The following is a 24,564-nucleotide window of genomic DNA, read 5'->3' on the forward strand; positions in this document are numbered from 1 at the left end:
TGGGGTCCATCAATTCCTGGGTATCATGAGATGAAATTGGAGTTGGGGAACCCTCAGAATTCCGGCTTTGATGTTTCAAGATTGCTTGCTTGCTTGCTTGCATCCTTCCTTCCTTTCCTCCTTCCCTTCTTCTTCCTTCCCTCCTTCCCTCTCCCTCCCTCCCTTTTTCTCTCCTTGTCTATTCTTTTTGTGTGTGCTGGTACTGGGGCTTGAACTCAGGGCCTCAGGTACTATCCCTTAGCTTTTTCCGCTCAAGGCTGGTGTTTACCACTTGAGCCACACCTCTACATCTAGCTTTTTGGTAGTTAAGTGGAAATAAGACTCTCACAGCTTTCCCTGCCTGGACTGGCTTCACACTGAGATCCTGACACCTCAATCACCTGAGTAGTTAGGATTATAGGCATGAGTCACCAGTGCTCAGCACACAAATTGTGCCTCTTAGCCAATGCTGCCATTCCCAATCCACCACAATCAAGCATGGTTTTCTGTTGCAAAGTTGTTCTGTCTTTCCTACAACCTGGCGTGGTTAGACAGAATCCCAGAATCCACTATCCCAGAATGCAATGCGTATGACAGTACCTCTCTAGTCCCTCAGCAAAAGTGGGTAGAGTTGGCTTTGTGAAAATTATTTCAGGCCTGTGTGAGCTCACTGTTTTCTGGATGATTTCTGCACAGGTACAGCTTCATGCTAACACTTCTGCTCTCAGAGCTTTATCCCCTGGCCCTGCCTACCTCCTCCTCTTCTTAAACAGGGGGTCCCAGATACTCTGCAAACCAGTACTAAAAATGTACTTAAGTTTCCTCGCTCAAAGAAAAGATCCTCAAATGACTCTTTGGTAATAAATTGGGAAAGATGGGCCTCCAGTTGACTTGGAAGTGGGATTTGGGAGTCCTGGACTGTCACCATGGAGACAAGAGCCCACACCACAATGCAAAGAGGAATTCCCTAGGTACTAGGGAAGGCTTATAGGTCTGGGTATACTTGCCACTGGATCTCTCATGTACCCCTCGTCTATTTGAGGGGTACCTTACTCTCTCTATTCTAGGCCCACAGTCTTCTAGAGAAAACTCAGGCTTGAGTGTTTTCTCTGGTCACCTCTCAGTAGTAGTAAGCCTCAGGATCACCTGAAAGTCTGGACAGAATGGATTATAGACACCATTGCAAGATCTAGTCCAATTCCCTCATCTAACCCTCTTATTTTATAGATGAGGAAACTGAGGCCCAGACAGGGGCAGGAACTGATGTAAAATTGTAGAGCTAGGTGAGAGCTGAATGATAGCAAAGTTGGGGTTCAACTCAGGCCTCCCAATGGTCAGTCCAGGGCTCTTTCTAGCAACCATTATATTGGCTACAGCTCAAAAATGGTCCCCTTCCTGTCCCCTTCCCTCCCCTCCCCCTTACACATAATTGGGATTATAGCAGAGCATGTTGAATTCCAAGCTCTCGTCCCAGTGTCGCAGGAGCACGAACAGCTGGCGGGCAGCGGCCTTGAGTGTGCCCCGTGTGCGGCCCTCGGGTACCTCCTGCTGCTCCAGCCATGAGTTGGCCTTGGCTGCCACCAGCTCCCATTCAATAAAGTAGGAGGCTGAGCTGTGCTCCAGCCAGGCCAGTGCCACCACGGTGGCCCACATCTTGCCGGTGTGCTCCACCAGAGACTTGGGCTCCAAGCCTGGCCTGCCATCAGCTGAAGGCTCTAGGCAGCTGCTGTCACCAGATGTGTGGCGGGGTGTAGGGAGGATGCACAGCTGTGGGTTGGGGGTCTTAGGATCAGACTGGCGTGTGGTGAGGGACATCCGGTGGTAGGTAAAAGGGGAGGTCCACTTGAGTTTCTCCATGGGGATGTGGATGGCCTCGCAGAAGGCTTGGTTGAGTAGGAAAGCGCCGGAGGCCAGCTGCAGCGATACCTGTAAGGAGGAGGGGGAGCCTGCTCAGTGTATCTCAGACTTTTTGGCTCCTGGATCTCCAGGCCCATGCCATCGTTCGGACTCACAGTCAAACCCTCAGGAAGTCTTTGCTCCAAACCTGCCTCCTGTTCTGGGCAGGCCCAGCCTGGCCTCCAGGACTGACTGTCCAGCAGCCTGGCCTTGCTCATCTCTTAATCCTTCCTTGTGCATGGATCTATCTGTAACTCCCAACAGGTCTGCTTTCCAGATGGCTCCCTAGTCTGCTGTCTGCCTCCTCATGTAGACCCTGCCCCTTTTTTTCTCCCTGTCCCTCAATTTAACCCATCCTCTTGTACCCAGAGGTGGCACCGTAAGGCTTTCCAAAGGCTCAGTTCTGGGGCTCCAATCTTCTATTAGAGCAAGTTGGGAAGGTGATAGTAGGCTTTAGAAGGCCTTGCACTCCCTCACCCTGTTTATCCTGGACTCTCAAAGTCTCTGTCTCTCTCTTTAACCATAACCCCGTGTGCATTTGGCTCAGTCATTTCCTTGTTTGGAAAGTCACGCTTAATTCCACGGCCAACTCTATCTCAGGCCTGGGTTTTTATGACATCCCTTCCCTTGGCGATTCAGAGCGACACCATAGATTTAGGTCTTCAAGAGTAAGTGTGGGATGAAGTACAAAGTGTCTTCTTCCTTCGAGGCCCCTGTGACCCCCCAATCCAGAGGAGGCGGGACAGTGCCTGCTGCTGGCCTCCTCACTCAGAAGCCGGCTCCAGCCCTGAGCTTCCCACCCCATCCAGCCGCTTGCTAAAGACAGTACTTGTCCCTGGGGTGTGAATTTCACCCGTTTGTGAGTCATTTCAAGGCTTATTTTTATGTACTGCAAAACAGACACACAGAGATGGCACCGTAAAGTGTAACATTCTTCTGAATTTTTTTTTAAGATAAAGAGAGAAGATTGCAAAGAATTTTCCTGGAGGCGGGCATTGTTTTCTAGCCACACCCTTGGGCTCCTGAGGTGTGGGTGGGTGTGGGGGGCTTGTGCCAGCTCTCTCTGCCCTGCTGGATGCTTGGGTGAGAAGCTCCAGGAGGCTGTGTAGAACTCAGAGGATCTGAGCTCTAAGACAAGATCTTCTCTTTGAAGAGGGGGTGGGGGGAGCAGGGTGGGTAGGTGGAATCTGAGGTCTGGGGCACTCACCAGGGGTATATAGTCGAAGTTCTGGTTCCCAGTAGGTGACTCTGGAGCCTTGACCAGTGACTTGCCCAGGAAGCCCTTGGCTGCTCGGGTCAATAGCCGGGACTTGGGAAGAGTCAGCCTGTGTGGGTGGGAGCAGAAATTCCGCATCATCCAGCGCCCCCAGTGACTGCCCAGAAGCCCCTGAAAGTCAGGGCCAGAAGGACCCAACAGTCTCTTCCTCCCTCACTTGAAGCTGGGGAAATAGAGGCTCCTAGTTAGCAGCCACTGGCTGGCAGGAACCAGTCAGCATTCCTGAGATACCTTACTAGGTGTGTTTGCATTTGAAGAGACCATGGGAATGAATAAGGAGATACTTGGGGGTGGAGGGGTGGGCAGAGGAGGGGGACACCAGGCAGCTGGAGAGCCTGAAGCCAGCCTGTTGCAATGTCAGGCTGGACCTGCCTTTGATCTCTCCAGCTCGGGACAGCTCTGAAAAAGCAGGAAAGCAGGTCTTCATGAAGACCCCACTTACTTGGATCCAAAGAGATTCTCTGAGACCTTCATGGAGGGCATGACATTGCTGGGCAGGCTGTGCAGGGGACCTGGAGAGCCACAGAAGGACAGATTTAGGCCTGACAGGTGACCTGTCCCAGTGCTGACTGTCAAGCTGGGGAAACAGAGTCTCCGAGCAAGACAGGGGAGATCCGAGCAAACCCTAAGGAGGCAGGGCTGTTTCCAACCCAGCGGAATAGGTAGAGTGGGGCTGGGAAGGTGGCTCCGTGGTAGGGTGCTTGTCTCACATGCATGAGGCCCTGGGTTTGATTCTTCAGCACCACATAAATAGAAAAAACAGGAAGTGGTGCTGTGGCTCAAGTGGTAGAGCGCTAGCCTTGAGCTGAAGAGCTGAGGGACAGTGCCCAGGCCCAGAGTTCAAGCCCCACAACTGACAAAAAAAAAAAAAAAGGATAGGTAGAGTGGTCCAAGCTCCCCATTCTCCACCCCAAGGTGGTCCCTAGAACCTTCTGGGTGGTTAGCTGTGGGAGCTAAGACAGTTTCATATTAACTGTCCTCAGTTCCCAAGTAGGAACATGGAGCTGGCTCCCTGGCACACTGCCAGAGGACAGGAGGCTGAGTGCGGTAGGGTAAGGGCCTCTCTATTGGAATCTAGAGCAAGCCTCTGTCACCGACTTGCTATGTGACCTTGTGCCCATCATTTGCTCTCGTCAGCACTCAGTTGCCCCATTTTTTGGAGGGGAGGCCTCCGGTCATGGGGCCTGAACTCTGGGCCTAGGCGCTGTCCCTCAGCTCTTCAGCTCAAGGCTAGCGCTCTACCACTGGAGCCACAGCGTCACTTCCGGCTTTTTTCTTTTTGCTTATGTGGTGCTGAGGAATGGAACCCAGGGCCTCAGGCATGCAAGGCAAGCGCTCTACCACTGAGCCACCTTCCCAGCCCCAGTTGCCCCCTTTTTAAGTCAGAGATCATTCCTTTCATTTCCTGGCTGGTCTGAGGAAGCAGTGAAGTTGGCAATGCTCTGTTGGTACTAAGACACCTCCCGAACCCATGACTACCCACTCATCTCCATTGTAATTAGGTGATGGTGCAGCTTCCCACCCACCTTCGGAGGCCGCGTGCTTCTCCCGGGCAGAGGACAGGACCTCGTTGAAGGTCACTGCTGGGCTTTCCTCCATGCCTGGGACACAGAAAGTCAGTGAGGGCTGGTTTCTCCTGGTTCCCCCTGGCTTCCCTCTTACACACCCCTCCTTGTGACTGGCTGTGTGGTCCTTGGGAATGTGACATTCTTTACCAATGTCCTTTGCAAATGGAAGCGAATGGGACCCATCTCACGGGCTGCTGTAAGGTTCGATGATAGGATACACAAATAGTGCTTAGTGCCAGGCAAAAAGCCTTGAGTGCAGCAGACCTCGTAGAGAAGCAGGAACAACTTGGGGGTTCAGGGTGGGAGTCAGGAGCAGGAGGAAGGCATCTCCTCCACCCTAGGAGGAGGGGGAGGAGGGGGCACTACTGCATGCAGGCTTTCTAGGAGGCAAATGGAACATGGCTCTGACTCACCAGAGGGTTCTGAGCCTGTGTTCCTCTCTGTAAATGGTGAATAATCACACATACTATGTCCAAAATGCTTTATTGGGCTGATTATTTATTATTATTGTTAATAATAATAATAATATTTTGTTGGTCCTGAGGCTTGAAATCAGGGCCTGGGTGATGTCCCTGAGCTTTTTGGCTTGAGGTGAGCATTTTACCACTTGAGCTACAGCTTTACTTCCAGGTATTGAATGGTTACCTGGATAGAAGAGTCTCAGAGACTTTCCTGCCTGGGCTATCTTTGTACTGTGATCCTCAGATCTCAGCCTCCTGACTGAGTAGCTAGGGTGACAGGCATGAGCCACTGGTGCCTTTTCAAGAGTGGGATAATCTCCTGTCAGGAAGCATCCACACTGTAGAAGAAGACTAAGGTATAAATACATTCTACACAGCCTCTGTCTCCCATCAGGAGGCCATTACCTCAGGCAAGGCATGGCGGGACTTCGCTCATTAACCCAGCTCTCAGTGAACTAGAGACTGAGTGGCTGAGGCAAGCAGGAAGAAAGCAGCAGGGAAGCTTAACCTCATGACCACGGGGGTGGATATTGGGTGTAATCATTTGCTCCATCGCACATCAGCTATGTGACCTTGAGTGAGTTACTTAACCTCTCTGAGCCTCGCTTTCCTCATCTCTTCTCTCTCTCTCTCAAGATACTTGGGAGGTGGTATGAGGAAAACAGTGCTAATCAGTGAAAACTGCCAGTGCTGGCCGTGGTCTTTCTCCTGGAGTAGAGGGCCGTGGGGTATATAGAAGAGTTTAGGCACTGAAGCCTCTCGCTATTGCATTGGGCCATGGGAAGACAGAGATTTGTGATGTTTTTTGTTTGTTTGTTTTTGTCAGTTGTGAGGTTTGAACTCTGGACCTGGGCGCTATCCTTCAGTTCTTCAGCTCAAGGCGAGCACTCTACCACTTGAGCCACAGCACCACTTCCAGTTTTCTAGTGGTTTATTGGAGATAAGAGTCTCATGGACTTTCTTGCCTGGGCTGGCTTTGAACCGTGATCCTCAGATCTCAGCCTCCTGAGTAGCTAGGATTCCAGGTGTGAGCCACTGGCGCCCGGTGAGATTTGTGATTTTGATGCAAGCCACAGACCACTAACAGCTAAGCTGCAGAGAAGAAAAAGGTAGACAGGAAAGTCCCTGGGAGCTTGGCGTGGCTCAGGTAGAGAAAGGTCCCCTGGGGTTTAAAGTCCCCAAAGGGACCAAGGGACCAAGATGTTGGAGAAGCCTTTAATTCTGAAGAGAGATTCTGGGTGTCCACTCATTTGGCTTCTTTCTCTACTCATCAATGCCCATGAACACATTCTTGCCGCTCACATCAAACATGTTTACAGTCTGATGACCTGGTGGGCCCTCTAATGCCCTCCTGATGCCCAGCAGCAGGCCGGATGACCCCCCTGTGCACACAGGGCAGCAAGAAAGGGGTTAAGACCATGGCCACTCGTAGGCTGTGTGCACACATTCAGGCTGCAGGGTGCCGGGCAGCCATTCTGCACATCACAGGAAGGCCATGTCATGGCTTTTGAAGGTGCTCAAGCTGTAGGCACCCAGAAAGGGGAAGCTGGAGGGAGGCAGGCAGATGGAACCACCCCCCTGTCCTCTGCTTTATGACATTTCCTGGCATTTGATGTCCCAGAGGCTGAGACCGTCACTACAGGAAATTGAAGGTCATAGGGCCACTACAGTCAATCGAGAGGCCCTGTCGCTCCTGGTTCTCTCTGCAGCCAGCCACATGAACAGTGCTGAACTTGAGTCAGGCGGAGCCCCTATGCCCACCCGCAGGCTTCTGAGTTGGGGTGGCCTGCCCTTCCCCTCACCCTGTCTGAGGGCCCAGAATGCAGGTTCAGAGAAGACCCACTGGGTTCTCAGACATGAGGACGCTGGAACACCAGGGGTGCAGGCTTTGGAGCACAGGGATGTGACTCCGAGGCTCTGAAACTTACCATCTCCGGAGGCTGGGTCTTCTCTGAGCATAGCTTGGGACCGTCCAAAGCCAGTAGAGGCATTCCTCCACTGTCGGGTGAGGACCCGGGAGCTGATCATCCGAAACGAGGTACCTGCGCAGAGGGCAAGGGCATGAGCTTGGTGCATGTCCATACGCCCATCCTTACCTCTCCCCCGGCTGCCTGTAACAGGTCTGACTCCTACCTTCCAGTGTGCGTAAGGCAGGGAGGTGGGGGCTACAAGGCAAGACTGGGAGCTTCAGAATCAGGAAGACTTGGGTCTGAGGCCCACTACCATCTCTACTTGGCTGGCTGGCATGTGAATCCCTCTGGAGTTTCCATTTCCCCATCTGGAGAATGGAGACAATACCCTCCATCTGGCTAGGCAGATAGATCGCTGAGATCCTATGTACCTGGGGAAAAGCTGCTTTTCTCAGGAACTCTGTTTGCTGTTCTAGAGACCCAGCTTCCAACTCCCCTGCCCCTGAAGGCCTGGGTAGCTGCCAACCTTTGAATTCCTGGGCATTTCATGTATGGAAGATGGATAAAGTCAAAGCCCTCAGGGATTTAGGGAATATTACTTTTAGACAACACTTCAAGTTGTTTCTTGAAAAAAAGAAAGAAAGAAAAAAAAAACCCGAGAGTTGAGCTGTGCGTGGTGCTTCAAGCCTGTGATCCTAGCTACTTGGGAGGTAGAGATCAGGGGATTGGAGCTCCAGGCCAGTCTGGGCAGAAACATTTGGTAAGACTCCATCTCAAACCAATGACTGGGGGCTCATTTGTCTGTGATCTCAGCTACAGGGAAAGCACCATGACCAGAAAGTGGTAAGTACCTGGCACTCCTAGCAACACAGGGCAACCAAAGTAAGAGGGATCACAGTCCAGCCCAGCATGAGCATAAAATTTGAGACTCAAAAACATTCAATATAAAGAGGAGCTAGAGGTGTTACTCGAGTGGTTGAGCGCCTGGCCAGCAAACCAATGGCCCTGAGGTGTATTGGGAAATACAAGCTTTGGGTCATGGTCTATCCTGTTAGCTCCTCCTGAGTGCTCCTTTAGAAGAGAGAGCTTCTGACCTTGTTTAATCTAGGGCCTGCTAAATGGTATTTCCCATGCTGATCTGTCCGGTTTTGTGCTGGGCAATTAGCTATGGACAAGACAAGAAACCAGGTCTGCAGTATCTTAGCTCCCACACAGGGAGGGAAGGGGTCTGCATTGGTCTAGATGGAACTTGGAGTGAGACACTAGTCAGGCCTTTGGCAATTTAGTACCCAGGACTCATTCCTAGATGACTGTCAGTGAAGTCATTTGTATTTATTGTGCATCCTTTTGTATTTTGGATTTTTCTACAAGAACACATAGGTATTACTTGTCTATGGGGGCAAAAATATGTTCACATCATTTTCCTTTGATGGGAAGAAGGACCCAGAAGCTCCCTGCCACTGGTCCTCAACTATCTGCCAGGGCCTTTTTGTTTCTAGGCCCTACCTGACACCCTCCCCACAGGGAAGGGCTCCCTTGTATCCCAGCCCTCCCCTAGTGCCTGGGCTGAGTGGCACTCAGGTGCAGCTACCTGTGTGCCTTACCAGAATTGGGGTACTCCACCACCATGGGCAGGTAGCGGCTTTTGCTTGTATCCACAGGCACGAAGGCTGTGTACTTGCTGATGATGTTGCAGGCCTTGCTGGTGTGCACAGCATTCACCTGGTAGCGGCGATTGGACCCTGGGGTGGGGCGAGGGGGAAGAAGGGGGAAGGCTGGGGTCATGCTGTTTGTTCTCAGAAAGTCCCGCTTGTGCCAGGCACTAGTGGCTCATGCCTGTAATCCTAACTATTCAGGAGGCTGAGATCCGAAGCTCACACAGGGAAGTCTGCGAGACTCTGATCTCCAAGTAACCACCAAAAAGCCAGAAGTGAAACTATGATTCAAGTGGTAGAGTGCCTGCCTTGAGTGAAAAAGCTCAGAGACAGAACCCAGGCCCTGAATTCAAGTCCCAGTACTGCCACAAAACAAAATTCACACAAGAACCCCTTCTGTCTGTCGTCCTTTTATATTTTAATTTTGTCTAATGAGAACCTTGCTGCAGGACTTCATGGGTCTAGAAGGAATGTAGTTGGGACAAGTGCTTTGCAAAAGGGGTAGAAGAAAAAATAACATGCATTACCCCAAACCACAAAATAAAATATACACAAGATTATGTAAATAAACTAGAAGCCAAAAATAAAGCAATCATGTAACTCTTCTTGTATTTCTATCTACTCTTCAAGATCCCACTAGTCAGTTCTGGGGAAGTCTGTCCCAATTCTTGAATGCAATTAGCTGCCTACCATCCTTGTTACATAATTCTTGGATCCCTATGTTTCTTTGGGATAGCTCTTAGGACAAATGCACTCAATTAACTGTTTGGGTAATGGTTTGATCAATGCTAGCTTCTCTAATGGTCTGTGTCAAGCACTCATAAAAGGAAGTGGGGGGGGGATTGCTCTACCTGGTAGACCAGGCCAGCATTAGCCAGGACCCCAGGAGATCCACAGTAAGTCAATGGGGATGATGTGTGTGTGTGTGTGTGTGTGTGTGTGTGTGAAAGAGAGAGGGAGAGAGAGAGAGAGAGAGAGAGGTCTACAGACTCTGTGGAAAAGGTGCTATTGTTCCTGAGAAGCTACTGCCATTGCTCTGTTTCTGATCCCTACAAGGGAGGAGGGGGGAGCAGCACTGGTGGGGGGGGGAGCAGGAGTGAAGAAGAGGTTGGAGAGATGAGGATGGCTTACAGTGGGGGAGGGAGAGGTGAGGATCTCAAGGGCCCAAGAGACAAGGAAGACAAGGAGACAAGGAAGGCTTTTGGAGAGTGACAGGAGGCAGGACTCTGCCTTGGGATGGGTGAGGACACAGTCCTGGACTTTAGAAATGTGTGGTGTGGGAGGGGTGATTTGAGGGGAGATGCTGGAGGAGGAGGGGTGGGGGAAGAGTGGGAAGAAGGGGAGGAGGGAAAGGAGGAGGTGGTGGTGGTGGAGGTGTATTAGCCCATGGGGGTGCTATGGGGAAGTGGAAGGGCTGGAGGAAGGAGAGGCTTGGAAGGAGGCAGGTTGAGGGGAGGGTAGATTAGGAACGAAGTGGGTGTGGCACTGTTGGGGAAACTGGGGTTGGGCTGGGGGGGGGCACTGAGCGGGGCTGGGCCGTCCCTGGGAGTGGAGGAGGATGGGCGGGTTCTAAAAGTAGGCAGGGCCAGGAGGAGCAATGAGCGGGTCCCAGGGAGTGGGCAGGGATGGGAAAGGGGTATGATGGGCTCTGGGAGTGGGCAGAGCCAGGGGGACTGAGCAGGAATGGGCGGGGCTGAGATGGTAGGTGGGCCCTGGGTGGGTGGGCCGTGGGAGGGGCTGGGAAATGATGGGCGTTGACGTGGGCGTGGCTTGATGGAGGGATGGGTGGGCCCTGGGAGTGGGCGGGGCCATCCAGAGTGGGATGAAGGGGTGTGACTGAGGGAGGAAGGGGACAGGTGGGGCCTTGAGTGGGCGGGGCGGTGGGCGGGGCCCAGCGCAGAAGCAGGTCTGAGGCCTCACACCGCACTCACCTTGCTCGATCTCGTCCTCACGCTCTGCTAGCTGCTCAAAGTCGCGGATGATGGCGCGGGCTGCCAGGTGGTGGAAGGTCTCGCTCCACAGGTCGGTGTCCCGCGCAGTGCCTCGCTCAGGACTCGGGGGTCCCAGCTCAAAGCTTACCTCCCACTCCATGCGTTGGCTTTCCCGGAGGCCTTTGACCAAAGCCTTGCCCAGCACGGGGCCCGGTGTGATGGGCCTCTCTTCGGGCTCAGCCATGGCCTCCCAGTCTGGGGATGTTTCTACCCCTACGGCGGGGGAGGGAGGAGGTGGTTCTGTGGGTGGTGGGACAAGAGAATCACAACTCACAATTCATCATCCCTCCCCAGGGAGCAGCTACCTGAGAGGGACAGACCTACATCCCAGGAAGCCTGTACCTGCGGGGTCCAGACAGGATGGGGTAGAGGCACTGCGGCAGGGAGAATGGAGCTGCCGTTTCATGGGGACCAAGGCCTAGGTTAAAGGTGGGAGTGGTGGAGCAAGGGTGGGGCATAGCAGACCCCTGAGAACCACAGACACAGGCCTTGGCCCTCTGGACTGTCATCTGAAGCGGGGCCACAGTCAAGGCTTCCTCTCTGCCCCTTATCAATTCAGGGCCTTCGGCACTTACCAGCGTCCCCAGTGCTGCTACTGTCCATGGCAGGCTTCAGGGTGGACTCAGGTTCCTGCTCCTTCATGGAGCTCCAGGCCTGGGTTTCCTGGCCAGAGACCAACATAGGCTGGCAGCCTTGAGGTAGCAGAGAGGGCCTTCGGGCTCCCGGGCCACGGAGTTTGGGGCCCTGCAGTAAGTCTTGGCCATTGTTAACCAAGGGCTGGGGATACAAGAAGAGGAAGAGCCCATGGTGGCTGGATCCTTCTTCTGACCTTCAGCTACAGATCTTTTCCTGGGCCTCTCCTCTAGGAGCAGAGCCTTCCAGCACCCCAACAGACTCCATAAACTCATGACTCTGTGTGTGTGTGTGTGTGTGTGTGTATGTGTGTGCGCGTGCATGCGTGCATGCATGCATGTGCACATGCAGTATTGGCACTTGAATTCAAGAGCTTTGTGCTCTTGTTTTTTTTTTAATTAATTAATTTATTTATTGGTCTGGTCGTGGGGCCTACACTCTGGGCCTTGGAGCTGTTCCTCAGCTCTTCAGCTCAAGGGTAGCGCTGTACCACTTGAGCCACAGCACCACTTCTGGCTTTCTTTTTCTTCTGCTTATGTGGTGCTGAGGAATTGAACCCAGGGTCTCATGCATGCAAGGCAAGCATTCTACCACTGAGCCAACTTCCCAGCCCTCTTGTTTGTTTTTTTTTAACTCAAGGTTGGCACTTAACCTCTTGAGCCATACATCTACTTCTGGCTTTTTGCTGGTTAATCAGAGATAAAAATCTTGATGGTTTGTCTGCCTGGACTGATCTCAGCCTCCTGATTAGCTAGGATTACAGTTAAAAGGAAGTAGGGTCCAGTAGATTCATGAACTTGTCTTCATTACCCATGAGAAATATCAACAAGAAAAATCCCAAACCATGAGTAATTTCCAAGCAACCAAAAGAAAAAAAAACATGATAATTCTAAACCTACTTTTTTTTGGCATAAAGTTCAAAACTTTTTTTGTGGATAGTTAAAATTATCAACCTTTTTCCCTTATGTCTTCCCATATGTTGTGCTTAAAAAGGTCTTTCTCACTCAAAAAATATTCTAGAGTTTTGGTGATTTTATTTTTGTTTGTATGTTTAAATCTTTGATTCACAGGGAATTTAGTTTACTGAGGAGATAGAGACTGGCTTTTCTTTGATTTTTTCCAAATCAAATGATTTCCAAATCAACAGTATTTATTGAATACAGTTTATCTGCCGGGTCCCTGTGGTTTCCCTGTTCTCTCCTCAGAGCCCAACACAGCTTTCATGAGCAATTGACTTTGTTTATGGATTTTCTTTTCTGTTTATCAAATCTATCTGTTCTGGGGTTGGTACAACAAACATCTAAAGGCAAGGGGGCACACTGGGAAGTGTATTTAGCAAAAGCCACTTTTAAGAAAATACTCTTCTAGAAGAAATAACAGGAAAGGGAGGAAAACAGGTTCTATTGGGGGGAGCGGTAAGAGTGAATGGGGAGGGCTAGCAAAGAGCGTGAATGAGGACAAATATGGTCCAGTTGAGGAGCTTATTTGCATGGAGGAAAATAGAACAATGAAATCTGTTGCAATTTTTTTAACTCATGGCCTGGGCCTTGTCCCTGAGCTTTTTTACTCAAAGCTAGTACTCTACCACTTGAGCCACAGCTCAACTTCTGGCATTTTTGGGTGATTAATTGGTTATAAAAGTCTCACAGATTTTCCTGCCTGAGCTGGCTTTGAACTGTGATCCTCAGATCTCAGACTCTTGAGTAGCTAGGATTATAAACAAAAGCCACTAGAGTTCCTGGCAAAATTAAGTTATTAATCTTATGAATGAGTTATGGGCACTCAGGTAGTAGAAGATCACACTCAACAGAAAGATTTCTTCACACTAATGTGGAAAATTGTCCAAGATAAAGCTGGTTCTAAAAATTAAATTGTGACTTCTCGATCATAATTGTGGCAAAGATCACCGGACTATGGAGGCATGTGACAAATCTCATCAGTGCTGTTTACTACAACACTTGTACAACATGTGGTGAAAGCTTGTTATCCTAGTATTCAGGAGGCAGAGGCAGGAGGATTGTGAATTTGAGGCCAGCCTGAGCTATATAACAAGACTCTGAAACAAAACTGGACCTAAAGAAAAAAAAGATAAAAAGATGAAAAGAAACCCAAACAATTCACCAGAAAGAGCAGCTTGTACATTCAATTATTTAAAAATAGGTGTGTGTTGTGTATGCATATGTGTTTGTGTTTAGTAATTCTAGAAGGAAACACTCAAGTAGGTGTTGGTGGCACAAGGGAAGGAGATTTTATTTGTACTTTATATCCAACTGAACTGTTTGGGGGTTTTATTGCCAATGATAGGTATTACTTTTGTCACTGAAAAAGATTAAGTGTCTGTGTGTGCACACATGCACATGCTAGTCCTAGAGTGTAAACTCAGGGCTTAGGTGCTGTCCCTGAGTTTTTTTTTTACTCAAGGCTGGTTCTCTGCCACTTGAACCACAGCTCCATTTCCAACTTTTTGGTTGTTCTTTTTTTTTTTTTTTTTTGGGTCCGGTCGTGGGGCCTGAACTCTGGGCCTGGGCGCTGTCCCTCAGCTCTTCAGCTCAAGGCTAGCGCTCTACCACTTGAGCCACAGCGCCACTCCGGCTTTTTCTTTTTGCTTATGTGGTGCTGAGGAATTGAACTCAGGGCCTCAGGCATGCAAGGCAAGCACTCTACCACTGAGCCATCTTCCCAGCCCACTTTTTGGTTGTTAATTGGAGATAAAAGTCTCATGGACTTTCTTACACAGGCTGGCTTTGAACCAGGACCCTCTCAGCCTCCTGAGTAGCTAGGATTACAAGCATGAGCCACAGGTACCTGGCAAGATTAAGCTATTAAAAATGAATTTCAAGCTCTTAGAAAACAAAAGAAATTTTAGGCCAACAGTTAACTTTGCATTTTCATTGTTATTGAGTATCACTGGGAAGGAGAGTAGGCCTCCTTGTTGAGTGGGGGCTACCTTCCTCTCTCTGGGCTAGAAGTCTTTGAGATGGCACGAGAGAGGAAGAGAAGGAGACTGGTCACTCTTAGGGGGGCCTTCATAGGAGCTGGTACTCAGCCATACTATTGAGTCCAGAGGATCCTTAATCCCCTTTCCCACACTGGAGACTGGGGTCTCTACCCACCTCTGACCTCACATTACCCACACTGGGTCAGGGAGAGAAACTGAAGTTGCTGCAGTTTCCATGACAACAGATGAGTCCCAGATCTAGCACTTCCTCCAGTCAGAGGCTCCAGAGAGAGAGAAAGAAAACGTGTGTGTGTGTGTGTGTGTGTGTGTGTGTGTGTGTGTATGCGTATGCTAGAGAGAATCATATTAGAAAAGGAGGGAAGGAAAGAGGAAGGGAGAGGAGGAAAAGATGAACACTGATGGGGCTAGGTGGGAAGAGGTAGGGAGCCAGCAGATGCAGAAGGAAGCAATCCTGCCTGAGCTTTCCCAGGGGCAGGGGAGCTGAAGCACACCTGCTGTCCTGTGTTGGCCAGCTCTTTATCACCCATCAGCAGTGCTGGAAGAGACCTCCATTTAGACGTGTGGCCGGATGGTAGCTCAGCCATCGGCATCTGCCCCAGTTAGCATATGGAGACCGTGGGGGCACAGAGGGGTTAATGATAGTTTGAGGAAGAGTTGAGTCTGGCTCCAAGACTAATGCTCTCCAATTGCATCAGGTGGCTGGTTGGTCCCTGGCTAAGCACAGAGGAGGGCCCAGGGGCAAGGTGGCTGTAGGTGGCCTGTGTGCAAGTGGAGGCAAGAAGGGGTGACGGGTGGTGGTGGCCAGAGGAAAAAAGGCTGCCTTCATGGGATGGCAGACTCACGACAAATCCATATAAAGCCTATTCTTAACAAAATAGAGTAAACCACAAGCCGGCTTGGCGTGGCCGTGCTCTCCACAGGATGCCTTTGCCTCTTGTGGCCCATTTGGTTGTCGTGACTAGGGGCTCTTATAATTCTTGGCCTTCAGTGAGCAGAGGCCAGAGGTTCTGCCAAACATCCTAGGGTACCCAGTACAGCCCAGTACCCCCCCCACTCCACTCCCAGTGATGCTGAGCCTGAGAACCCTTCATCTGGCAGAACACTGGCAGCTCTCCTGCCGTAGTTGCTGGGACTGGCAGGAGGGAGTGTGTGCTGGAGAGAAAGCAAAGACTTTGAAGGCTGAAGGTCCTGGGCCCCTTTGATTGGCTGGGTGACTCTGAATAGCTTGCTTTACCTCTCTGGTCCTTGATTTCCACATGGGAACGGAGCCCTGAAGATGTTTCCTCTCTCAGGGTGCTGTAAATCTAATGACAGTAGGTGCAGATGCCCTTTGCCAATTGGTCACAGCATGTGGCCTCATGGACTAGTGATTAGGGAGGTGTCATTGGTGGAGCAGTTGAAGGCCCAAGAAAGGTGTGGGGTGCAGGGAGGACTTACTCCCTGAGCTAGGGGATCCCTGTCTTAGGTGTTAGAAAGTAGTCCTGTGTTGGATCAGATAGGTCTACTAACCCAGTACTCAGCTGACCTTATGTAAGTGATGGACAGGCCTTGTCCTCATGGCTAAAGCATTATACACAGCTTTCCCCTGGCTCCCCTCCCCCCCCCACCTCCATTAACCTGGCTCCCCTCCCCCCCCACCTGCATTAACCTGGCCTTGCTTGGGTACCTGCAAGTCAAGGTGCCACCGAGGGCCATCCAGGCTGGGCTGGCTGGTGAGTTCCTGCAGCCTGGCTTTACGCAATGGGTGTTTCTTGGCAGTCATGGTGGAGTCACTGGATGTGGTGGCCCTTGAGCGGGGCTTGTGGTTGGTGATCTGATTGGTGCTGTATGCTCGCCGTCGCTGGAGTTCCGGTCCTGGGTTTGGATGGAGTAGAAATGTCGCAAGCTTCAATCTCCTCACTCTCTTTCTTTTCCCTTTGCCTACTGAAATATGTGAAGAGGTCTCCCCTGGCATCTAAAGCCTTGTCTGTTTTCCCAGCATCCCTTTCTTCTGCCCCCCTTTTAGAAGTACCATAGGCTCCCATTGTGAATGTTTTTCCTAAGTGCCACACCCCTACGCCTTTGCCTAGGCAGTTTTTTCTTTTCTTTTTCTTATTTTTGTCAGTCATGGCATGACTGAACTCAAGGCATGGATGTTGTCCCTGAGCGCTTTTGCTCAAGGCTAGCGCTCTACCACTTTGAACCACAGCTCTACTTCCAGTTTTCTGGTGTCTAATTGGAGATAAGACTCTCATAGATTTTCCTGTCTGGGCTGGCTTTGAACTACAATCCTCAGATCTTAACCTCGGAGTAGCTAGAATTGCAGAGTTGAGCCATCAGCACCAGACAGTTTCTGCTGCTGGTACCTCCTCTCCCTTTCCAGCTCTACTGATTAGTCCCTGTGTGAAAGGTGTTGATATCCTCAAGCAATGTCCCCCTCCCCCACAGGGACGGCCTCCCTCCTTCTGCTTCCATCCGAGCCAAGGCCAGTTGTGTCTCTCACACCATATGGGGAGCTTTCAAAGGGCAGGTGCCAGCTGGGGCCCGTCTTTGCTTCCCACACTGTGCTCAGGACCTGACCCCTAAGGGGTCCCGTGAAGAAGTAGACTCACTCCCTATACTCCGCCTCTTGCAAGCTCCCAGAGCTAGCCAGTGGCTTCAAGCCTCCAAGTCTCAGTTTCCTCATTTGTGACAGGGGTGTAATCCCTCCCCCACCTCCCCTGCATCTCCACAGCTGCCAACCTTCCACTGTGGTTTCTATCAGGTGCTTAGCAGTTAGTAAATGGCAATAGAAAGCAGCAATCAGCATAGCCTGCCCGCAAAAGGCAGCAGCACAGAGAGCTCAAAGGACCCACCGTGATTGCTGGTCGAATCTCCACTGAGTATCTGGCCGTCTTTGGCTTGCCCCAGGTTGAAAGACGCCCCCAAGCTCTTAGCACTGTCCCCACTGTCTGGGCCAGCCCCTTCATCCTGAGACTGGTAGAACACAGAGCTGCCAGATTCCTGAGATTGTAGCATGCTGTATTTTCGCCTCTTGTCCTGGAGGGAGAAGCAGGAAGAGGGCTGGGAGTGAGACAGACATCATTAAGGCCTCCATGGGATGTAGCAGGGTGTGGATACCGGGGCTGGGTGGGCTCCACCCTGAGGGACCAGCAGAATGAGGAAGCGGTTTTGTGTGCTTACTGAATTTAGGCAAACTTCTGTTCGAGAGAGGATGAATAGAATTAATCTTTCTCATATCATTTATGTTATCTTAAATCATTGACATCATTGGTTAAATTAAAAAAACACATTAATTCTAAATGTCATTCCTGTCTCTAAATGATTGAATGAACAATACAAGCCATTGATTCCTCCATTTCATTATTTATTTCACACAAACACCCCCCCACACACACCATGTTGGCTTTTGGAGGTCATTTTTATTTTAAAATAACTGAACTGTAGAGCGTCTGCCCTGCAGGTGAGGGACTCACTTCAAACCCCAGTTCTGTTAAAAAAATAAAACATATGTATTAACACTTTCTACTAGTATCTTTGTGTGTGTGTGTGTGTGTGTGTGTGTGTGTGTGTTTATGTGTGTGTGAATGTGTGCACTGGTACTACTAGGGCTTGAACTTAGGGTGTGGGTGCTGACCATGGATTTTCCTGCCCAGTCTGGCTTCAAACCTTGATCTTTAGCTCACAGACTGGAGTAGCTAGAATTACAGGCGTGAGCCATGACTCCTGGCTCAGTATGTTAAACTTTGTACTTAATGCATTTTGGAAGTCCCAAGTCAAGCGTTCTCTTTAGCATCCAGTTATTTAATATTCCATCACCTCTCATTGTTAAACAAAGTTTTTGTGACCTTTTTTTCTACCACAAAATATTTGGTAATAAATCCATCACATTGCTTTATTTCTCTAGGTTAGAAAGATTTAGGTCTTCCTAATTGTATTAGTTGCTTCTCTAGATCACTTGCACCAACAAAATATGAAGGTATTGTTTATCTAACTAGTATCAGGAGAAATTAGCCAGAAAAGAGAAGGAACATGGATTCAATGAACTGTCAAGTCCTTTCTAGAGGGAAGTTTCTGTTGTGATTTGGTGTCTTCCAGACCTTCAAGAGCGACTTACACTATGCAAAGATGTAGCCACCATATTGTTCAGCATCACCCTCCCCTACAGTTGAACAGTCCACTCCACAACACCTCAACTCTGACGATGGTTCTTAAGAAATTCAATAACTTGGAAATTTGAAGAGTTCACATAAAATTCCCAATTTCTCTTGGAAACACATTTAACATAGAGTCCATATTCTGCACAACAATAGTTCATTTATACAGAGTATGGCCTATTCAATTTAGATAAAGCACTTTATTGCCTCTTCAGCTAAGCTCAGTGATAAGCAATATCTATCATGGCTTTCCCCCCCTTTGCTTATACCAAGTCCATTTTATAACTGTCCAGTAACCTAGGCATTGTGTTTGTGATTCCATGAAAACAAAGTGAGAGGGCTGGGAAGGTGGCTCAGTGGTAGAGCGCTTGCCTTGCATGCATGAGGCCCTGGGTTTGATTCCTCAGCACCGCATAAGCAGAAAAAAAAAAGCCGGAAGTGGCACTGTGGCTCAAGCACTGGCCTTGAGCTGAAGAGCTGAGGGACAGTGTTCAGGCCCATGACCAGACTCCCCCCCCCCCAAAAAAAAAGAGAACAAAGTGAGATAGGACTGGAGGTGTTACTCAAGTGGTAAAGTGTTTACCTAGCACAAGCCTTGAGATCAAATATCAGTACCACTAAACCAGAACAACCCAAAAGATGAGAGACACTTAAAAAGAAGTAATAGTGTGATGCCATTGGCTTATGCCTGTCATCCTAGCTACTCAGGAGACTGAGATCTGAGGATTGTGATTTCCAGCCCAGACAAGAAAGTCTGTAAGACTCTTACCTCCAATAAGCACCACAAAAGCCTGAAGTGGGGCTGTGGCGCAAGTGATAGAGCACTTGAATAACAAAGCTCAGGGACAGTACCCAGGCCCTGAGTTCAAGCCCCAGGACCAGCACCCCCCCCCAAAAAAAAAGTACTAGAGAGGTTCACTAAGGAGGAAAGAGATATATTCTCAGGTCTTCTCCCCCATTTAAACATGAATTTCACCTCCCTGTGAAAAGTTCTTGCTTATTTATCCCATTCTCACCACCAACTGCTAGAGAGTTATCCACATAATGAAATAAAACAGGAACTCATCTAAGGAGATAGAAGCTGACAAGAGAGTTTGGGGAAAGAAGCCCAAAGGGCATGATTGATCATCCAGGGGAGGTTATATGAAATGCAGATTCCTGGGGCTGGTCTACCTGAGTCCTTCATTCTCAGACCTAGGTGCTAACTGCAGCTCTGGATTTTAAACAAGTTCCCCCGGATGTTTTTGTTACAAGGCTCCTCAGGACTGTATTTTGAGATGGTGGCATCTATACAGCCACAACCTCATCATGACTGAATGCCTACAGCCTGGCTACTACCCCCCCCCCCAACTGTAAACCACTTCCAATGAGCTCCTCCCTGCCAGCTAAGGATGATTTGGGGGCAGGAGTTCTAGACTGCTCCTGGAATTTCCAGGGTACTTACAGATCTGAGATTGGAGACGTACAAGGAGGCATCACACACAATGCCGTATCCCACCAGACGCTCTCCTGGGAAGAGGGAGCTGGTGCTGACAGGTGAGATCAGGACCTCTGCTGTTTCAGGGAAAATCCACTCCACGCTCACATCGCTCAGCACTGGCGCCATGGCCTTCTTTAGGGATTTGACCATCTGCCGGGAAGAACCAGAACACAGGCCGGATGGATGTGTGAACAGGGGTATGCGTGGATGAGGGGCATAAAAGTGTCAAGGGGGTATGAGCAGGGAGCAGGAACTCAGGCCTTGAGGCTTATCCAGCAGCCTCTCTGTCTCAGACTCCTGAGATGGCAGGATTAGAATGGATCTTTGCTGTCATCTTCTTTAAGCCCAACATTTGGAAAAGAGAAAATCTGAGGATCAAAGTCTGACTATGAGTGGGGCTCAAGAGCACACAGAGTGAACTGGAGCTGGGAGTGGTGGTACATACGTGGAATCCCAGCTCTTAGGATGCTGAAGCAGGATAATGGGTTTGAGGCCCGCCTAAGAGAGTGAACGGGGGAATGATCTTTCCCGTTTTCTTTTCTTCTTTTCTCCTCCTCCTCCTCCTCTTCCTTCTCCTCTTCTTCCTCCCTCTCCTCCTCCTCCTCCTCTTTTTCTTCTTCTTCCTCTTCCTCTCTGATCCTGGGGCACTGCCCTTGAGCTTTTGTGCTCAAGGCTAATGCTCTACCACTTGAGCCACTGCTCTACTTCCAGCCGTTGGTGATATAAGAATCTTGCAGACTTTACTGCCTGGGCTGGCTTTGAACCATGATCCTCATATCTCACCCTCCAAAGGAGCTGACAGGTATGAGTCACTGGCTCTTGGCAGGGCAGTGATCATAAGCAAGTTAACATGTGACCTAGCAGCTAGTAGCCTGGCATGGCTTTCAATGTCATCTGGCCTGGGGTCTCCACCTCTCTGGTTCCTGCAGGGGTGCACTGTGGCCTCGTGTAGAGCCTAATGTGAAATCTCAGCTCTGTTGTGGAGTTGTCATCTGAGCTGTCTGAATCTCCGAGACTCCAGCAGTGGAAGATGGTGGTGGTGGTGGTGGTGGTGGGGCTTCTGCCTACCTTGGGTTGCAGGCGCTCTCCCTCTGCCAGGAACTCAGCACTGCCCTTGGACACAGATGCCAGCCCTTTCACCAGTCGATGGCACACATTGGGTCCAATTCCAAAGCTATAGCACCTGGGATGGGGACAGAGAGGCTGTTACCTGTTACCCTCTCTACATGCTTTCCTCCCCAAAGAGAAACAGACAGGGCCTGGTCCAGCAGGGGCAGCATGGAGCTGGCCCTGTATTTAAGCAGAAGGGGTGGGAGGAGGGGCACTCATGAGTGTGCATACACGTGAACCCATACACAGCCATAGACTGACAGCCAACACAGTGTCAGAGTAGCCTCTTCCTGGGTTACTCTTGGGACTTTCAGGCAGAAGTATAAGTGACACCCCTCCTGAGTTTTTAAGAGGAAAAGAAAACTTAAAAACCAGTCCATAAAGCTGGACTCTAGTGGCTCACACCTGTACTCTTAGCTACTCAGGAGGCTAAGAACTAAGAATTGTGTTTTAGAAGCTAGTAGCCTGGACAGGAAAGTCTGTGACACTCTTTATCTTCAATTAACCACCCAAAAGCAAGAAGTAAAGGTGTGGGTTAAGTGGTAGAGTGTCAGCCTTAAGTGCGCACGCACACACACACACACACACACACACACACACACACACACACACACACAAGCTCAAGGATAGCGCCTAGGCCCTGAGTTCAAGCCTCAGGACCAGTACAACAAAACAACAACAACAACAACAACAAAACACCCACAGACCCAGCCCACAGCATCCTGGAAGCATAGTCTGATGGGTAATGTCCTCCCTCAGGCATTATACACATTTTGTGCTTGTTCTGGACTCCCTGCCCCGGTCTAGCCTGGGCTGACCTGGTAGAGAAGGCGTGGTTCCGCACCAGCTCCAGCACCTTCCCTGTGTTGCCCACAGCACCATCGGTGATGAGGAAGAGGAGGCGCGGGTGGCCCTGGTGCACTGGCTGCCGCACAATCCACTTGAGAGGGGAGAGGATGTTGGTGCCCCCCATGTCGGCTCGCATTTTCTGGATGTTATCACAGGCCATGGCTAAGCTCTCCTGCAGGGAAAGGAACGCAGTATGGCCCACAGTCCCCGGGGTCACCTTGGGCTGTGGAGATCCACAAGGGGGTGCTCTTTCTCTCACTGGCTTTTACTCCAGCCCCTGGCTTGCCTGCCTGAGGGAAGACTAGGTGGCCAAAGATTTGATGGAATCCACACACTAGAGAAGCTTGCACTGGCTTTGTCTACTGCAGAATGACTTATTGCTTTCCTTTCGGGGTTCTTCTTTAAAAACAAAAACACTCTGGGAAGGTGGCACATTAAGCCATGGTGTTTCATGATGTGGAAGAGGTGGGGATGAGGGGAGGTAGAGGGAGCCATTTGGTTTGCTGAGGGCCATTTGGATTTCCTAACATTTCTTGGGCCCTACAAGATGACTAATACAGGCAGATCACCACAGGTAGCCAGCGAGAAGCCTACACCTCTGTCCCATCGTGTACCAAATGATGCTGTGGGCTTTATGTAGCCTACAGACAATTCCTTATTCCTGAATGTGGAAAACTGGGCTGGGAGTCCTTTGAAATGGGAGTTCTCAGTTTGATTCTGGCACCAACTCCTTATGATAGCTTGAAATGGAGATGATTTCCGCAGGCTAGGCCTCAGACCTTCTCCGTTGCCTGGAGCCTGGGACCCCACTGGCCACGTTCTACTGACACTAAGTGGATGTTGTTGTGGCAGGACTCCATTCCCTCTAGACGCAGTCTTGCCCCTAGCTTGTGAGCCGTTCTGTGGCCCTTGGCCCACCTATTTACCACCACCTCTTTTTCTTCTCTTTAGCTCAACCTTGCATGAAACAGACGCTCTTGTGAACAGCAGGCCATGGACACACTCTCTTCCCCTCCCTCTTCCCCATCTCTGTGAACCTGTGTGCTTCACCCAAGGTAGTATTTTATTTTCAAGAGGGAAGCTCTCAGCACTTGCCTAAGCAAGCATAGTGTTCTTTTTTACTTTTCTGCCCCTGCCTCTGCCCTGTGGGTGGCCAGTCTCCAGGGCAGGCCCCAAGTTACCTTCTCCTTCCTTTCCCCACTCCTTTCCTCTGCTTTCCAATACCCACCATCCTCTCAGTTTCACACTTGCCCTTCTGGTACCTCACTGTAGGTCTGGCTGGAAGGGAAGAGAGTCTTAAACGTGGATCCAAAGCCGATGATGTTGAAGAGGCAGGCTGGCATGAGGCTCTTAAGGGCCACGAGCATGGCATCCTGGCAGGCGAGAAAGGCATTTTCAGGATTCGGGCAGGGGCTATGCATGCTACCCTGCTACCACGTAGTGTCATTCCCAGGAAGGCGCCACCTCTGCAGAGACCTGTCACCCTCTTTCGGCAGACAGCATCTTCTTCTCTATCATGTCAGGAAATCTGCCAGTTCTGGCCAAGGCTGGACCAAAGCCATCATCCTATGATCTCTCATCCATGCAGCAGGTCTGACTCGTCAAAGCCACTCTGTGATGGCTGGCCAGTTCTAGTTCACCTCCCACTGACCTCAGGGAGGCAGATAAGAGGCGGAAGGAACCCACTGTTTTATACCAAAGCAAAACTGACATCCAGGGGACAAGGGACGCTAGCTGGGGCCACACTGCAGATGGAACAGCTTCTAGCCCTCATTCCAGGTCTCTACCTCACATCCAACCACCCTCAACCAGTGACAAGTCTCTCTAGACAGTCTCTATAACTCATATTCATCGGATGTCCAATGACTCATCGGACTCACTGGATGTGCATTATGTAAGTCACCTTCCAAAATCTTTATTATAGCCCTCTGCGGCATTCTCCTCCCCATTTTATAAAAGAGTAGATAGAGCCTTGTTGGTAAATCTCCAGTTAGTAAACAGCAGAGCTAGAGTTCAAATACATGTTACTTTATCTGCAAGTCTGCAGACATTAGAGTCTTAATCTATGTTATCTTGTATTGCTAGGAGACCTGGATGAAGGTTTGTTGAAAAATAATGACAAAAGATTGCAGGAGTGAAATGAAAATGATCCAGGACAAGGATGAATCTGAAAGCATGTGCTAAGTATTGTGCACTTTAAATCAACAATCTCATTCAATCTCTACATAGTGTATTACAGCATAGTGGGTAGCAAGCTATACTTTGATGTTAAACCTATCTAAGTATGGGCTAGGTGCAGGTGGTGACTCACTCCTGGAATCCTAGCTACTCAGGAAGCTGAGATCTGAGGATCACAGTTCGAAACCAGCCTGGGTAGGAAAGTCTATGGGATTCTTATCTCTAATTCATCAGCAAAAAGCTGGAAGTGGATGTGTGGCTCAAGTGGCAAAGCATTATTCTTGAGCAGAAGAGCTAAATAAGGGAAAGTATCCAGGTCTTGAGTTCAAACCCCAGTACTGGCACAAACAAATACACAAAAAACTATCTGGGTATAAATTCCACCTTTACCATCATTACCTTGACCTAAGGCATAGGCTCATCTGCTGTTGCTTCTTTTCTTCTTCTTCTTCTTCTTCTTCTTCTTCTTCTTCTTCTTCTTCT

The 24,564-nt window shown here is 49.9% G+C and overlaps 1 protein-coding gene across 1 annotated transcript in view; it reads right to left on the reverse strand.

Moving 5' to 3' along the window:
- Positions 1-1,398: 1,398 nt before the first annotated feature.
- Vwa5b1 (von Willebrand factor A domain containing 5B1) overlaps positions 1,399-24,564 on the reverse strand; it is a 38,769-nt gene continuing 15,603 nt past the window's right edge. Inside the window, exons 8-21 of the mRNA XM_013033705.1 lie at positions 23,166-23,276; positions 21,873-22,075; positions 21,013-21,127; positions 19,909-20,094; positions 17,163-17,346; positions 15,995-16,182; positions 11,312-11,513; positions 10,677-10,976; positions 8,695-8,832; positions 7,109-7,222; positions 4,678-4,752; positions 3,594-3,663; positions 3,083-3,200; positions 1,399-1,905 (exon numbers count right to left, since the gene is read on the reverse strand). Coding sequence (XP_012889159.1) covers positions 1,399-1,905; positions 3,083-3,200; positions 3,594-3,663; positions 4,678-4,752; positions 7,109-7,222; positions 8,695-8,832; positions 10,677-10,976; positions 11,312-11,513; positions 15,995-16,182; positions 17,163-17,346; positions 19,909-20,094; positions 21,013-21,127; positions 21,873-22,075; positions 23,166-23,276 — 2,511 coding nt within the window. The remainder of the gene's footprint in view (positions 1,906-3,082; positions 3,201-3,593; positions 3,664-4,677; positions 4,753-7,108; positions 7,223-8,694; positions 8,833-10,676; positions 10,977-11,311; positions 11,514-15,994; positions 16,183-17,162; positions 17,347-19,908; positions 20,095-21,012; positions 21,128-21,872; positions 22,076-23,165; positions 23,277-24,564) is intronic.

This window comes from Dipodomys ordii, unplaced genomic scaffold (assembly GCF_000151885.1).
Source record: "Dipodomys ordii isolate 6190 unplaced genomic scaffold, Dord_2.0 Scaffold6, whole genome shotgun sequence".
Lineage (NCBI taxonomy): Eukaryota > Metazoa > Chordata > Mammalia > Rodentia > Heteromyidae > Dipodomys > Dipodomys ordii.